Source organism: Opisthocomus hoazin, chromosome Z (genome assembly GCF_030867145.1).
Source record: "Opisthocomus hoazin isolate bOpiHoa1 chromosome Z, bOpiHoa1.hap1, whole genome shotgun sequence".
NCBI classification, from domain to species: Eukaryota; Metazoa; Chordata; class Aves; order Opisthocomiformes; family Opisthocomidae; genus Opisthocomus; species Opisthocomus hoazin.
In genome coordinates this window covers 52,846,605-52,863,123 of record NC_134454.1, presented here as the reverse complement: position 1 = coordinate 52,863,123, position 16,519 = coordinate 52,846,605, and the positions used below count along the sequence as shown (strand labels likewise).

At 39.0% G+C, this 16,519-nt stretch overlaps 1 protein-coding gene across 1 annotated transcript in view; it reads left to right on the top strand.

The window, feature by feature from the left end:
• The window catches only part of PTAR1 (protein prenyltransferase alpha subunit repeat containing 1), a 41,897-nt gene extending 32,966 nt beyond the window's left edge, over positions 1-8,931 (top strand). The window contains exon 7 of the mRNA XM_075410704.1: positions 241-8,931. Coding sequence (XP_075266819.1) covers positions 241-589 — 349 coding nt within the window. The 3' untranslated portion in view covers positions 590-8,931. The remainder of the gene's footprint in view (positions 1-240) is intronic.
• The last annotated feature ends 7,588 nt before the right edge of the window (positions 8,932-16,519 follow it).

Genomic DNA, 16,519 nt, shown 5'->3' with positions numbered 1-16,519 from the left:
GAAAACCTCTTCTTTGGCAGCTGGGTGCATGTGGTTGACTAGGTAACAGCAGATTCACCACGGTGACACTGAGGCCTTTTGTGTGCAGTGACAGCAGATTTTGTACCTGTTTGTGGGGGAATCTGGTGGGATGTTAAAGGAACTGAAGCAGTTCAGCACCACCAGCAGAGGATTTTTGGTGCATGACACTTTTTTTCCTTGTTCTTTTCTGTTTTTCTCTTCCTTCCTTTTTCTCTGTAGAAGGCATGTGTTCTACCTTCAGTACCACCTAAGCAACAAAGTTCTTCTTCTGAATGCAGTGGTATCATCTGTGGACAGCAGTGATGAAACTCTGAATAATTCACACCACAGTCCTGCGACAAGTCACGTGGCACAAGCTATGGATGTTGATGGTTTGAATGAATCCAGCAGCAAACAAGGTTATACCCAAGAAACAAAACGCCTGAAGCGTGCTCCTATGCAGGACTCTTTTGGTCCAGAAATGGAATACCGGTTCATTGATAAAGTATTATCAACTTGTAGGGATGCAGACCAAGCCAGGTTCGCTACGGCTTATAGGAAATGGTTAGTTACTTTTTTAGGTCAGTGAAGGAAGTGTTCAAAGCCTTCAGGGTTCTTTTAGTGCAATATTCTCTTTTCAGACACAAATGCATGTCTTTGTTGCAAGTGTTAACTAACCATGTGTTTCTCACTCTTTTAATGGTCAGTCTCAAAGTTCATATTTAGAGTGGAAGTCTGTAATTTGATTAGAGAACTGACATTGCTTTTTATTAAGCAAATGCAGTTTGTTCTTTAATCCTTTGAAGAAATCACTCTGTGTCAGGTTCCTACCATGCCGTTTTCTTATTTTTTTGACTTCTGCATTAAGGTGGACTCTGGATCATTTGGCTTTAAACAAAAAAAAAAAAAAAAAAAGAAAGAAAAAGTCTAAAATGCTTTTGAAACGGAGTGTCTGGAAAAAGAATAGGAGGATCTATCAGTATCAGCTAAACCTGTTTCCAGGTTGTTCCTCTTTGCTGTCGTGGCATCTTGCTAATACCTTACTGGAATCAGATGATATTGGATGAGTGCTGTCATTTTTGTATTAGCAACCTGTGGTAGAACACCATACTGCAGTGTTTCTGTCTCAAGGTTCCAGTAACAGTATTGGAGCCATGCTTTTTGATATTGTAACTGGGTTTTTGTTTGCTTATTAGTTGTCATATGAAGTTGATAGGAAAGTCTATGAAGTTGACATTCTGAAAAGCAGATACAAAAGAATGTGACAGAAAATAGTTCAAACACACACATTCATGCTCACACTTACAATCAGAGGTATATTTGAAAATACTTTCTTAGAACAGTCTACCTTCGTTTCCTACTTGGTATTTATTTATTTGTTTTGTGTCAAAAATCCAGAATTAATGACACTTGATACACATTTCTGAATGCCTTATGTACACTACAGAATCTCAGCCTGCTAAATCACACATTGGTAACTTGTACTTAACCAAGATCATACAAGTCCAAGAGATAATGGAGTGAAAAATAATTATTCTGACTGGTCATTGAGACTGCACAATTCAAAACAAAAGACGGCAGGAGAGAGCTATCTCTTTACGTTTGTTCTTTTGCAGAGCTTCAGTCTTCAGGTTTTTTTCTTTTGACTTCCATAAGAGCACTTCTCCAACCATACATCTCTGTTTACGTAACTGTAAATTTTAAGGGAATTTGAAACACATTTGTATTCCAGTGAAATTAAACATGAGTGGTTTATTTTGTCATTTCCATAGAACTTGTCTATATAAGGGATTTTTTACACTAATGGAATTATGCTGGTCCAAAGACCCAGGAGAGAAATATTGTACAACTGTTGAAGTTTGTACAATGGCAACATAGCCTCTGTTCCAAACAGGCTATTCACTGAGGGGATAAGATTTTCAAGCTATCACTGAGGGGATAAAATTTACAAGCTAAATATACAAGCTTGTATATTTCAAGTTCAATATACAACTTCACCAAAATTGTTGTATATTTCTCCTGCCCAAAGTGCCTCCTGACTGTGATAAGTTTCAAGCTGCTGTTCCTGTTGGGCGGAGAGTGCAACAATAAGGGAGAAAAAAAACAGGTAGCCTGCTGAAAAAGGTATTATTTGGAAAGAAAAAAGGCACTTGAAAGATGTGGAAGTCCAACAATTTTAAACAATTTGATTGATGGGGCTTACACTTGCAGCCTATAGGAAAGATGGGGACAATCTTTTTAGTAGAGACAGCAGTGACAGGACGAGGAGTAATGGTTTTAAACTAAAACAGGGTAGGTTTAGGCTGGATATAAGGAAGAAATTCTTTACAATGAGGGTGGTGAAACACTGGAACGGGTTGCCCAGAGAGGTAGTGGAAGCCCCATCCCTGGAAACATTCAAGACCAGGTTGGACAGGGCTCTGAGCAACCTGATCTAGTTAGCGGTGTCCCTGCTTGCTGCGGGGGGGTTGGACTAGATGACCTCTAGGGGTCCCTTCCGACCCAAAACTTTCTATGGTTCTATGATTCACCTCTAGTCTTAGGGAGTATGTTTGTAACTCATTTCAGGCACAGAATAGCTAACAGACATTTCTAAATGTAGATTCTGTTTACAATACCTAGATAAGACTGACCTAGGCTTGAACATCTCCATGGCAAAGCTTTGTTTCACTGGGCATACACACCTGCCTCTATAGCTAGGGACATATTAGATGGCCATTTGTTTTGAGGTGCTCTGGGATGCTGTCTTTGTTGATGGTTTTAGTTGCAGAAGGACATAATCGATGTGTGAAAGAGGTGTGGGCATGGGTAGAGAGCATAATTTTGTCGTAAGATGTTGTCTCTGTGACCACTGACAAGTGGGTAGGTTCAGGCACAAACCAGAGTCTCAGCTTAAGAACTTAACCTGAGCAAGAATGCATTCCAGAGGACCTGATGTTTTTTGAGTATGAAAGATACATTAAAACGTGTAGTAGCCTGGGTCAGCTTGATGAACAGTATCGCGTTAGTGACTAATATAAACGTAGAAAGTGTGAATGCAGCTGGCAATCTAAGGATCGTGTTCTTGGTCCTAGATTGCTTAGACAGTAACTTAGTTGTGTGTTGTGTTTACCTTGGCAAAAATTACCTGTTAATGAGAAAAATATTAGTGGCAGGAACAGATTGGGAAGTGGAGCACGATAAGAAATATTTCTTGAACTTTGGAAGGGAAGAGATGCTTTCTTCTTGCACTGGAATGATTGAGGTTTTTAGAGGAGAAGACTTACATTGGAATCTGACTTGAAACCCATTATGTATTTCTTCCAGACTATAACCTGGAAACCTGGAGTCTTAGTTGGCTTTCTTAGATCTGTGTCATGGAAGTACTGTGTTATTGAATTTGACAATCTTTCAATCATAAACACTTTAAGGACAAACAGCTGCCCTCGTATACAAGTGTGCAGTTACTATTTGTGTCAGCACAAGTTACACGTGCTTATAGGAAGACAAAATTTGGTCCTACTTAAGAGTTGCATTGTATTTTCATACTTGGAAAATGTTCTGAGAACTCTGATTAGAGGTGCTGATATTTGTATTACTTTTACAAAACACTGATGACTCTGAAGTGTGGGGTTTTTAAAGTTTACACCTGATGGAAACAAATAATCTCCCCCCCCCCTTTTTTTTAATCCAGTGAGAATAGCTACATTTAGAAATTTTTGCAGACCAGATTCTGCCACGCAGAAAATTAAACAATATATGTGAAATTGAAAGTCATATCTTTCCCTTTGAAAGAAATGCCAACAATAAGCTGTCAAAATTGAGCTTTAATTGTTTTCATGGTAACAATATAAATTATATAAAAGGAAGAGAATGTATAACTAAATTACTTCAAGCTGTCAGTGTCCTCTTACATGAAATGATTGAAGAGATACTTCCAACAAATTGCATTAAGCTCTCAACTGTGTGATGTTCTGGAGCTATGATCTGTGGAACATACTGGCCTAATCATTCAGTACTACCGCAGAGTCTCATTTAGGCACTGCCTGAAAAAAAGAAAAGTAGCTTCAGGCCATTGGTAATTAACATCCATAACAGTTACCAAGTACAGCTACTTTAAATAACGTATTTTAGTTATTTTTTGTTTCAGAGGTCAGATAATTATGATGTAGTCAGTGAACATTCTTGTGGAGAAAATGTCCAACAGAAGTTGCAGAAGTCAAGGCTCTTGCTCTCTGAAGTTCCTTCAAATATTAAAACAAGCTTTGTATGTACGTAAGCATTTTCGTATAAAGTTTAGCATCTTTACTGATTTTAGCTTCTGCTGTAGTATGTGTCATTTGACTTGATGCAGATTTGTTTTGTTCAGTGGGTTAGTCTTTGTAGAAATTTCTTTGTGCTAGAAACAAGGGGTTTTGAGGAACAAATGTAATTTGAAACCACAGAAATTAGCGTGGAAGGAATCACATTTTTAAGGGGTTGAATTCTCTGCTGCTAAATACATAAACTTTTATTTCATTGGCATTTGGTTTATCTTGTGTGTTACAGTCAATGGAGCAACACATGCAGCATTGAAGATAGCTACAATAACAACCTTGTGTAAAGTTACTATTGGAACACATTGCTATAGCTGCTCTGATTAATATTTGTGAATCTACTCATGCCTTCATATTAGTATTTTGTTGATTTCTTACATATTATTTATACAGTCAAATCCTTGTGTCATTTAAATTAGGAGAAACATAAATTTTCGGTTTATACTGTTTGATTAATTACCCTATATAAAACTTGTTTTAAGACAAATAAGCAAAATAGTAATATAGTGAGAAATCTTAGATTCTATCTTATAATGAAAATTTCTGCCATTTCCATTTTTGTGTTAGTGCTGCTTAATTAGAATGTGTAGCTATTTGTTGTGACAGGAGTGAGTTTTTTCCTGAGTAGATAATCAGTGAATTTTTAAAACAGTACTGTACAATAGTGATGAGCAGAAACAAAGGGTTTTGGAAAGGCTTGTCTACATAGCCAGGCTCAATAAGCATACTTTTTCAGAATAACGTATAGTACAATGAACAAAATGTGACTACCAGAGAATAATTTAGGTGGTGAGTCTTCAGAGGCTGGGTGATTGAATTTTCAGACAAGGTTGCTTAGTTTTGTTTTGCCTTCGAGGGAAGAATTTTCCTTATTCTTTTTAATTTGGTAGGAAGTGAACCATTGCACTTACAGTGTGGGGAAAAGAACCCACAACTGCTGAGTTGTATCTTTTAGAGCAATTTTGGAACAAGAAGCGATGAAGTGAAATGTAGATGTGACTTTTAAGTGCATGTTTGTCCTGTATTCATTTGGTGATGAGAGGTCTTTACAATTAGATCTTACTGTTTTATTAATGTCAGATACAAAGGAAATAAGGTCACTTGACTATTCTCAAAAATGCACTTAACATTCAAGTTAGTTACAAGGCAAGTTCAGTGTCCCTGTCTAAGATAATTTTCCTTCTTTTTTTTCCCATATACTCAGATGTGTGTTTCTTTCCCAACCTCTTCTCGGTTCTTCCAACCAGCAAAGAAGAATGTAGCAAAGCATTGGTGGGGTGGCCTCGTTCTGTATTTACATAACTCTACCTCCCAAGAAGTGCTCTGATTGATGTCCTTAAATGGAGTTCATCAGGCTCAGTTTTTTTGGAACCTCATGCTAGGCCTACATCCTCTTTCGGAGGTGAAAAGCAAGAGCTTTAGCTGTGAAGCCATCTAGTTTCCCCAGGAGAGTTTAAAGGAGAAAAGTGAAAAATAAATCTTGTAGTTAAAGTTGGGAAAACTAGAATTAGCATAAACTTTGATTAGTCTTTTCCTCTGAAGAAGCAATGTATTGCTGAAAAATGGAGGAAATATGTGCTTCCAAGAAATTCCTTGTAGACAGTTTATGCTTTTGAATTATAGACCTGGCACTTTCTAGTGGCTTTTACTTAGCGTGTAATGTTACTTCTCAGGGCATAGTCTATTGTAGTGAACTAGGGTACATTTTTACAGTTTATAATTATTGATTTAAAAAAAAACATACATGCTAAATGTATAATAACTGGCTCTTAAATTTTTTTATCTAGCATAGTGTTTTATATCTACCCACAAGCTAATACTGTACCTAATAATTCACACTAGACCTGACCATCTCATCTGCATTATATTGTTATTCTGTATGTTAAATTGCTGTTGCAGTCTTGCAGGAAGGTCCTGACAGTTGCAGGGTTTCTCTTGAGTTCCCTAATACTATTCATTAGGATATTCAGCATCTCACAAAGATGTATATTGTAATGATGGGGAAGCTTTTTACAGTGTCTGTGCTGGTGCACTATATAGATTAGATTTATTAAAAAAACACTTTTGTTAGGGGTCAGTACGAGAATTGCAAAAGCTTTTAGGTATTGATAGTTGGCAAATGCTTATGGATGATACAACTGTTCGGAGGAGCAGAACTCTTAACTGAAGTCTAGTTTATTAAGTATCTTTATCTGCACCGTCTGCAGCCTGTTGTTAATCCTACTGTATGGGTGGAGATGGGGAGAACCCACATTGGAGGTGCATGTTTTCGTCACGGAACACTTTCTAACAGAACATAATTATGGCGGAACAAAGAGCTGTTCTTGGATGAGGTATTGCAGTACATTCATTGTGAATAAAGTTACGAAATTGGTATGTCATTAATACAGTAAGATTTCCTGAATGGCTGCAACGAGGGAGTAGATAAACGACGTGGGATTTTTAACAGTGTGTTAACTGTTACTGAAAAATAACATAAATGATGTAAGGTACCAGAAATTGCTTGAGAAGATAAAATATATTTGTATCCACTATGTTCATTCCCTTTTGTTCCAGTTTATGTTTTTTTGAAGTAGCTACATTTAAAACTGGGTAATCATCTTGTGGAGTGTACTTGGGAATGTCACCTTTAATTTCATGTAATAGAAATAGTAGATGTCTTAAATGCTTTTAAGTAGCATTAAGATCCAAGATAGTGACAGCACTACAGTATTTAAGTGAGCCATTCAACTCTAATTTCGTAACACCGTCCTGTCCATCAGAGTACTATTCTATGTAGGGCAAAATGTTTATTTTGTCAAGATACATGAGAAAATACTTAATTCTCATTGCTGTCATGTTAGGGGGAAATACAGTTGATTTTAAACAGTATGTTTTGTAATATTTTTTCTGTGAAAAATTCTCAGATACCTACTTGTGACCAATGTAATTTTTGTGTAGATATCCAATGCAGACTAATTAGATAAATGGTAAGTTTTGTAGCAGAAAGAATAAAATTATGACAGGACAGTAAGACACTGGAAAGTAACCTGATAAATGACCAGTGTTCTACAGGATAGTGAATGTAAAGTGTTAAGTCTGGTTTTCACTGGTCTTACTTTGTCATAGGATTAATTCCTGTTAGAGGGGGATTGTTTTCTTTGTTTTGTCATCAGTAGAGAGCTTATCTGTGAATAAATTATCTGCATTTATTCTCCTACACTAAGTGTGCGTGGGTGGGTGGGTGGATGGATGCTGGATTTGTAAACTGTGTTTATGTAAAGTCCTGTGAAAAAGGCAAAAATCTCCCATGTACGGCTGTTTTTATATAACACTAGTTATCTGTGAACAGAACTCTTCCGTGGAAGACTTGTGCCAAGTCTGAATATAGCAGGATCGTTGCCAGTGTCAGGGACTTTGCTGAAAGCAGCGAGATCTCTTGCTTCCGGTCTCTGGCTTAGTCTGTCTTACTTTCATGATACTTGGGCAAATGCGTGTATACACAAACCAAATTATTAGTGGTGGTGTTTATTCCAAGTGCTTGTAGGGAGTGTTTGAGGCAGTGAAAGAGTTTGTAAGGTCTTGCAAGCTAGGAGAACTGGGAAGTGCCGAGCCAGTGTCCTGCCCGGGGGGATACCTGTCAGGAGTCCTCCAGGAAAGAACGGATGGGCGTGTTTTGGATGAAGTGCTTTACCATCACAGGAGACTGGGAAAAGTATGTCAGACACAAACTGGTAACTGAAGTTGGTATTTAAGTAGTCTTTCTGGTATTTTATTTTCAGTGTTTTTCTCATGCTCTTTCTATAAAAGTGAATCACATTAAAAGAAGATTTTCAAAGTTACTCATAATTTTTGATGTCTTCTGATTTTGAGTTACTGGATTTGACAGCTCTCCTTAAAGGGTTCAGTTTTATTGGAAAATGCTAGCATCTTTGCTATTTTCTCCTAGACAATGTGATTCAATCCAAATGTTCTAAAATAAGCACCTGAAATCACAGGGCTTTACTGAAAATGTTGCTCATCATCTTAAATGCAAAACTTAAAAAAGCAAGGACATGTTCTGTTAATAGAGAGTTTTCTTCATTTTCTCTTACTAGCTGATGGACAGAAGTAGAAAGAATATGTAAAGAACCCCTGAGTCAGTATGTACAGTCCTGGTTTACTTAATTTGGGGGTTTATGAAGTTGGAAGGCTTAGTATGAGCAAGTATTCAAGCCTGTAGTGTCCTTGTACAGACATAATTTGCAGGATCTTGTCATTAGTTTGTTTCCGATCTGAGTGCTTGATTTTTACATCTGTTGAAATGAGTGACAAAATTCCCGATGACTTCACGGACACAGGGTCAGGGTGTGCTGCGGAGAGGATTACCAGCTTACATGGTAGCTTTGACATATTGTAGTGTGATGGATTGCAAGTGACTTTTTTTGTCTTTCACAAATGGTCATATTTATGGCTTCAAGGAAAAAAAGCAGTTAGGATAGTGTGTATTCATTAGCACTGTGGTGGAGGAGAAACTGTTAATGTTGTGGAATATTATAGGTTTAAAAGGGCGACTAGAGAGAAATACGGGTACTACAGGGTATTAACAGATAAGAAAGCTTCCTTTTCCTACTTTTTTCTCTCTTTTCTCCCCCCATTTTCCCCCTCCCCCCTCTCTTCCCCCCCCCCCCCCCCCCCCCCCCCCCGTAGTGGAAAGAAGTTTTCATACAGCATACGTGACTACAAACCAGGGTAACACCTTGGTTTCGGAAGTATTGCGTATCAATAGCATTGAGTCAATGCCTGGGTTTTATGCAAGATATTTAGGGACGAATGGTAAGCTTTTATGTGTCGTGTAATAATTGATGCTATGTTGAAGGGAGAAAGTCTTAATAAATAGTGAATGGCTTAAGTGTTACTGTTCTCCAGGTGTGCTGTATACATTTATGTTGCAACAATAAACTGCACGTTTTTCACCGTGTCATCTCACAAATGCTTATAACTAGGTAACAGCTGATTTCCTTTTCAAAATGCATCTGCTTAATGTTGATTTGAGATGTTCTAAAATTATTTGTTGTTGTCTAGTACTAGATAATTTTCCTCACACCTTTAATCCATCTTCAATGGAACCTAGCCAAGTATAGATTTTCATGGTTATCTAGTTTTGCTGTGAAGGGAAGTTGAAATTCCGCCATATAAAACATTCAGTTTTCTGATGTCTAGTTAGAAACATAGGAGGGCATCCTAGCACTGCTTTCCAGTTGTGCACACTGAGTTTTACCTTGTTTATCTCAAATAATTTGTATTGCATGTTAATTAAATTTTTTACATATCCTAGTAGTACAAAATTAAAAAAAGCACCTCTACAGTCCTAACTATTCTATGCAGATGTCTTCCAAAATTTACAGGTACAATTTTAGTGGTGGTGGTTGATAGATTTTTTTTTTTTTCACTTATTTATCAGCAGACTTGTTTTTATATGTATTAGTGACAGAATGGACTAAGCACAGCTGTAAGTTATTGTATTTCTGTAGAAAATGGAAAATAGTGTAAAATCGTTTTTGTTAAATGTTGGCAGTTTTTAAATAAACTTTTCATCTCCTAAAAAACTCTATCTTGTGGCAGCGTATTTACCCTGGACTCCAATGTCATTGTTTACCAACAGATATCCTTCGTAACTATTGCTAATCTCTTTTCAGTGTTAAGCTTCTTTTAACAGGAACAGCGTTTTCTCTTATGAACTTAGGTGACGGCAGCAGACTTAATTTATGGTCAGTTTAAATGTCAACAGTTAAGACTTTTTCAGTGCATTCCTACATCTTTTGTTCAAGCTTGGTTTATGAAAGGATGAAGATTAACAGTAGCGCTTCCGTATAAAAAATTTCTTTCTGGCAATAGCTGGCTGTACTTTCTAGAGTTGCAGAACTTGGACAGCTGAATGACGCTCATGTTTCTGTAACTTCTTTAAGTTTCAGCATGATGTTCAGTGACAAGCTTGCCTGTTTTAAAATTTGTATTCAACTGGAATAGCTTATGCCATTCTTTCCAGGGTCCGTACATTCATGTCTCTAATTTCTGTGTATAACAGTACATTTCTGTGCTGTTACAATTGAAGGGAAAGCATTTCATGGATCTTAAAAGCAGGTAACTGTCCCCTTAAGTTAAAAAAAATACTTTGATTCATATTAAAGATACATATAATACAGAAGCATGATACTTTGATCCCATTTGAATGCCTTTAGAACATAACTTTTGCTGTATAAATTTTATGAGAGTACCTGAAGAAGAATCCTCAGGTGGCCCGTGATCTGAACTGGGTGAAAAGATGCTTGAGTTACGCTCATTGTTTTTGTAAACTTTCTAAATATCCAAATACATATGCATTAACATTTGGATCCACAGTGTTGAGGGTTTAGATCTGCAGTTAAGTTCCTCAAGTAGTGTTCTACTTTATGTATAGTTTTGTGCTTTTGTTTATCAAAAATTGTTCATTGTTTGTCAAAACTGACATAGACTTGAGTTAATGCTGCAGTAAATTTGCTTCCAGCACTTGTATATCAGGGCAATTAGTAGCTCTTTAGAGAGCTTTCATTCCAGACTGTTATCCAAATAACTCTGAGGTTCATACATTTTAAAGAAGTATTTAATAATTTAATAAATTATTAAATAGTAATATAAAGGTATATCAAATTATTAACAGAATGTGTGGTTGGGCTTGGGTTTATTTAATGTAAGTGATGGCTATGTTAGGATGTTTCAGTGTAACAGCATGTGTAAAAATTCTTCAAATAAAGTTAGACAATTGTGTATTCTAGATGTTTTACAGTGCACGACTGGAATTGTACGTCCGGTAATTCTCAAGCCTACTTAAATGTTTCTTGGACTATCTTGACATCCTGGTATCTTGTTCTTCAGATACACATGCAAAGTAATGAGCTAACAACACATATGAAAAGAAATGGAAAATGTGATGTCTCTGCATGGACATTCCCTTGTACATGCACTTTGTAGTATTTATTTGTTTTCTGGTGTAGCGCTTCAAATCTTGCACTGTTTTCCAGTTCCAGGAAATATAAATGTTCCCCAGCTACTAATAATCATATGAAGGCCTCTGGAACTCCTTTGCTGGATGCCAGAAGGCAGTGGCGGTGTTGTCTGCTGTTTCAGAGGTGTGGAGCGTCCAGCTGTTACCCTGCAGTCTCTTTGGGGTTGCTATACCTTCGAAAATCAAGCCGTGGATTCACCGCTGCCTTTGTAACCGAACACTGGAAGCACCTTTGAGAACTACTTTTCTGCAGTGTCTGGTAAAGAAGTAAAAAAGAAAGGCAGTGGAAGTGTTATGTCAAGAAATATCTCTGTGGAGAGGGGTAAGTTGGTGGGGCACGGCGTGAAAAGAAGCGTGACAGAAGCAGTTTTGTCGTTTAGCCAAGTCTTACGATTACCTGTGAGATGTGTCTGACGTGCTGCAGACATGTTGACATGCCGGGAAAGCGGTGTCTACGGGAAGAAGACAGCCTTTTGAGGGCAAGTGTGTTTCGACATTTCGCAAGGGAAGTTTTCTGTTTTACTGTGGGACAGCTTTTTTTTATTTCTTTTGCATATATTTTCAACTCTGACATGCCCTGTAGTACTGGTATTTCTTTTGCCAAAGTAACCTTTCCTGGTGGCTTACAGCTCAAAAGACAAGGTAGATAACAAAGATTTTTAGCTGCAGAACTCGTGGTGTTTCAAAGGTTTTGCTTGCTTTCTCCATATAAGCTTGCTTGTTTAAACAGAAGTGTTAATCTGCCTGGCACCTCCATCCGACGGGAAAAAGCAACGTCATCGAGGGTGCACTTGGTGATTTCCATGGCAATCAGTGATTACCAAGTGGAGTCAAACAGAAGGCAGGAAGAGAAAGATAAGCCGTTTATTGTCATTATCCACTCCAAAGCTAAAAGCATACGTCTTTAATTAAACATACAGGCATGAAGCAAAGTGCATCCCAGTTCTATAGTGTCACTTCGGGTTAACACACCTGTGTATGCATGTTTAGCTGTATGGGAGACAACTGTGTGTTTAGCCAGAGAGGCTGATCAGAGCTGCAAACAAATCAGTGGAGCCGTGAAAATTTAGTGGCCATTGATAATCTCTTGACCTGAATTTATTTCCTCCCTGGGGTGGCTTCACTGCTGAAGGGCAATATGGCTTTTTCTGATGAAAAGGGAAATGGGAGCCTTCCGCTCCATGCATAACTGCTGTCTTTACAGTGTACTATCTGGCCTCGTTTTGCAGGTGATGGGCACCTTTTGCACTCCTTGCTGTCGACCACTGCTTGGTTCCTCCCCGTCCCCACTCTTGCACATTCCTTCTTCAGTCTGCACAGCTCCACCAAACACCTCAAGCATCCCAGACCCTCAGGTTTGCATCCTCATCAGTTGCAACTTTCCAATTTGCCTGCTATTTATTAATAACCCATCAATTAGTGTAACTGATGAGGTCTGTTTTTCTTGCCTTTGTCTCTGTTAGCTCATGCATTGGATTTGTGCCTCTGTGTGTTCTTGTTTATGGCTTCCCACTTTTCTTACTATCCCCTTCAGTATCGAAAAGGCCCTTGACCAGATGCCCTTAAGGGAGCAGAGCCTCTCTCCTTCCTATTCAGTTTAGCAGTGCTTGACTTGAATTAACAGAGAAATTAAAATACGCTTCCAGCTCCTCCATCTGTGATTGCATCATCTTACAAGGAGAACTCCAGCTACTGCTTTAATTGAGGAATCGGAGAGGAGAGTGGGTGCCAGAGGTGAGAAGTAGTTTCTTAGGGGCTAGAATGGAGGTGGAAAGGGAACAACATAAAATATAAATAGATCAGTTCCCTTTCTGTCTTATAAGACATTGGGTTTTCTCAGTCAGCAGTAGATCTTTAGTTATAACAGCCCAAATCTGGTGTGAGAGAGAGAACGTGTATGTTAATGAAGTGGATGTCACCTGGTTAAAAATATGGATGCAAACTTAAAATATTCATTGGTACACGGCAGGGCAAAGCTGTCTGCACCAAGTCATATTAAGTAACTGGAAAATGAACTGGGGAAATGTCAGTTCTTTGCTGTCCCTGCTAACAATACTAATCACTGCAAACTTACCTGCATGTGGGTGAAACTGTCGGATCACCTGTGGGGGCTAGTAGGCAGTAGCACTGGGAAGACTGTTAATGACTCTGGAAACTGAGGAGAGAGAAAAAAAGGCACGTATGTCCATCCCTCTGTAATTAGAGGTTTCCATAAGGGAAGCAGAAATATAAATCATATTTTCCCTTAAACCTGGAGGGCAAATGAGGGGATGAGAAGCCTACTGAATTATTTATGTCTTTACGTTACACTGTGTATAAGATGGACTCACTACCCCAAAGGAGAATAATCACACAGCATGAGAAATCTGCTTTACCACCACAGGGAGCGGGCCAAGGGACCTGCTATGTCAGAAGATCTCAAGCCTGATCTGTCCCTTTTGTGAAGCATAAAATCTGCTTTATGCTGAGTGTTTCTGGGAGCCTGCATCAGTAAAATTGAGCGTTCCTTACACATCCCTGTATGGTAATTAGTTTGCAAGAAGTTCACCAAATGGTAGGGTTTGAAAGGGACCTCTGTGGGTCATCTAGTCCAACGCCCCTGCCAAAGCAGGGTCACCTAGAACCGGCTGCACAGGACCTCATCTAGGCCAGTTTTGAGTATCTCCAGAGAAGGAGACTCCACAACCTCCCTGGGCAGCCTGTTCCAGGGCTCCGTCACCCTCAGAGTGAAGAAGTTCTTCCTCATGTTCAGACAAAACTTCCCATGCTTCAGTTTGTGCCCATTGCCCTTGTCCTGTCGCTGGGCACCACTGAAAAGACTCTGGCCCCGTTCTCTTGACACCCACCCTTAAGATATTTGTAGGCATTTATAAGGTCCCCTTGCAGCCTTCTCTTCTTCAGGCTGAACAAGCCCAGCTCCCTCAGCCTTTCCTCGTAGGAGAGATGCTCCAGTCCCCTCATCATCCTCGTAGCCCTCCGCTGGACTCTCCCATAGTTCTTCATCTTAAACTGGGGAGCCCAGAACTGGACAGAGTACTCCAGATGAGGCCTCACTAGGGCAGAGAAGAGGGGAAGGAGAACCTCCCTCAACCTACTGGTCACACCCTGCACCCCAGGATCCCACTGGCCTTCTTGGCAGCCAGGGCACACTGCTGGCTCATGGTCAACCTGTCATCCACCAGCACACCCAGGTCCCTCTCCGCAGAGCTGCTCTCTAGCAGGTCCGCCCCGAGCCTGTACTGGTGCATGGGGTTGTTCCTCCCCAGGTGCAGGACCCTGCACTTGCCCTTGTTGAACCTCATCAGGTTCCTCCCTGCACCCAACTTTCCAGCCTGTCCAGGTCATGCTGAATGGCAGCACAGCCTTCTGGTGTATCAGCCACTCCTCCCAGTTTTTTGTTATCTGCAAACTTGCTGAGGGTACATTCTAACTCTTCATCCAGGTCATTGATGAAGAAGTTGAACAAGACTGGGCCAAGTACTGACCCCTGGGGAACACCACTAGTTACAGGCCTCCAGCTAGACTCAGCGCTGCTGATGGCAACCCTCTGAGCTCTGCCATTCAGCCAGTTCACAATTATTCTCTCTCATAGTCACACTTCTTTATTTTTGTGCCCTTTGTTATTTCTGGACCAGTGAATATGTTTCTGCCTTTTTTTTTTTTTCTCTTCCCTGTAGTGCCAAAGGTTCAATACAAGGAGCAAGGAGTATGTCCCCACCCAGGCAAAGAAGGTAACTGCGTTTGAATATGATATAAAGTAGTGAAATGTGCTAAGCACTATGCTGTGGCACAAAATAGGAGTGATTTGTTATTGTAGTTTGCGTTTTGATTAATCTCTAGAAGAATGGGATTTTATCTGTGCTTTTGTGTTTAGCACCTGGCTGCTGTGACTTCTGTTCTGAAGAGTTTTAAGTCCTGTTCGTGTTGTGAAAGGGCTTGTTAGTTATCCTAAAGCAGATTATTAATGACCAAAGGTAACAGAAAGAGAGAAGGGAAACAAAGTTCTTCGGTCTTATAGATGTTGATCCTCTGATAGCCAGCACTTAGGGTTTTGATAGTCAACATTGCCATGGCTGGCATCTCTGTCCTCAGGGAGTGTACAATCTCTTTACTTCATATGGGAATGAATGGGATTTTGACATTTATATTTGATATATAGGATTTGACGTTTTAAGGACAATGAATTAGTGCTTTAATTCCATGTTTTTGTCTTTTTCTCAGATTTCCTATTAAATAAAGCAATGCTGCCCATACTTCATACATAGCTTATTAACACCATAAAGCTAAAGACTAAAGCTGAAAAAAAATCCATTAATTTTGATCCTGCTTTGAAAAACCTGATATACATCACATTTTACATAGCCCTTCTAAATTTCAGCACGAAATTCCTTTTCAGTGGCAGTGCTCTGCATTGCTCAATACACCACAGCTTCTGCTAGGGACCCAAAAACCAAGGAATACTTAGTGTGCATATATTTAACAAAGTGAGAACTGGTTAATGCACTGTTGAACAAGAATCCTGTGGAGGAGGCATCTGGGGCACGGCGCTCTTATCTGGCTTTTAGCCTCCATAGGTCATCCGTCATGCACGCAAAGGAAATAAATTCAGTCTGCATGGAGAATTATTGTCCTGTTTTGAGTGATCTTTGTATTTCTGTGTTTTTCAGAAATACAAGAATATGTATGCATGTGTATATACATTTTGTGATTTCAGTTTCTAAATTCCACAAAAACAGTAGATGGAAAGTTCTTAGACTGGTGAGTAGCAGGCATAATTTTTACAAAGACTGATGTTGTGACTGCAGCCGAGTCCATGGCATTTTTGTGACATACCACATATGAACAACAAGATTCAGCCTTGGTGTTGACACTTCTTGTGTGAACATATTGCACATAGAAAAAACTTTTAATAGATTAACTGTTTAAACTCCTACCAACCACAGCTTCCTTCCAAAACTGCTAGTGAAATTAATTTCTGCACATCTTGTTTTTGTAGCAGTCTTTGATTTCAAACACCATTTCCTTTTTCATGTAATTTGGTACATGTTAAATACAGTTTACAAATAGCAGAGTCTTGCTGTGAATTAATTACCTATGAAGCATATTATTTTCAATGTAGATCAATATAAAGCAATACCGTAAACCAGGCTTTATTTTAATAAAAGTTACTCTAAAAAGAAAGTAACTCTCTCTTCACTCTGTTAACATACTTCAATTAATT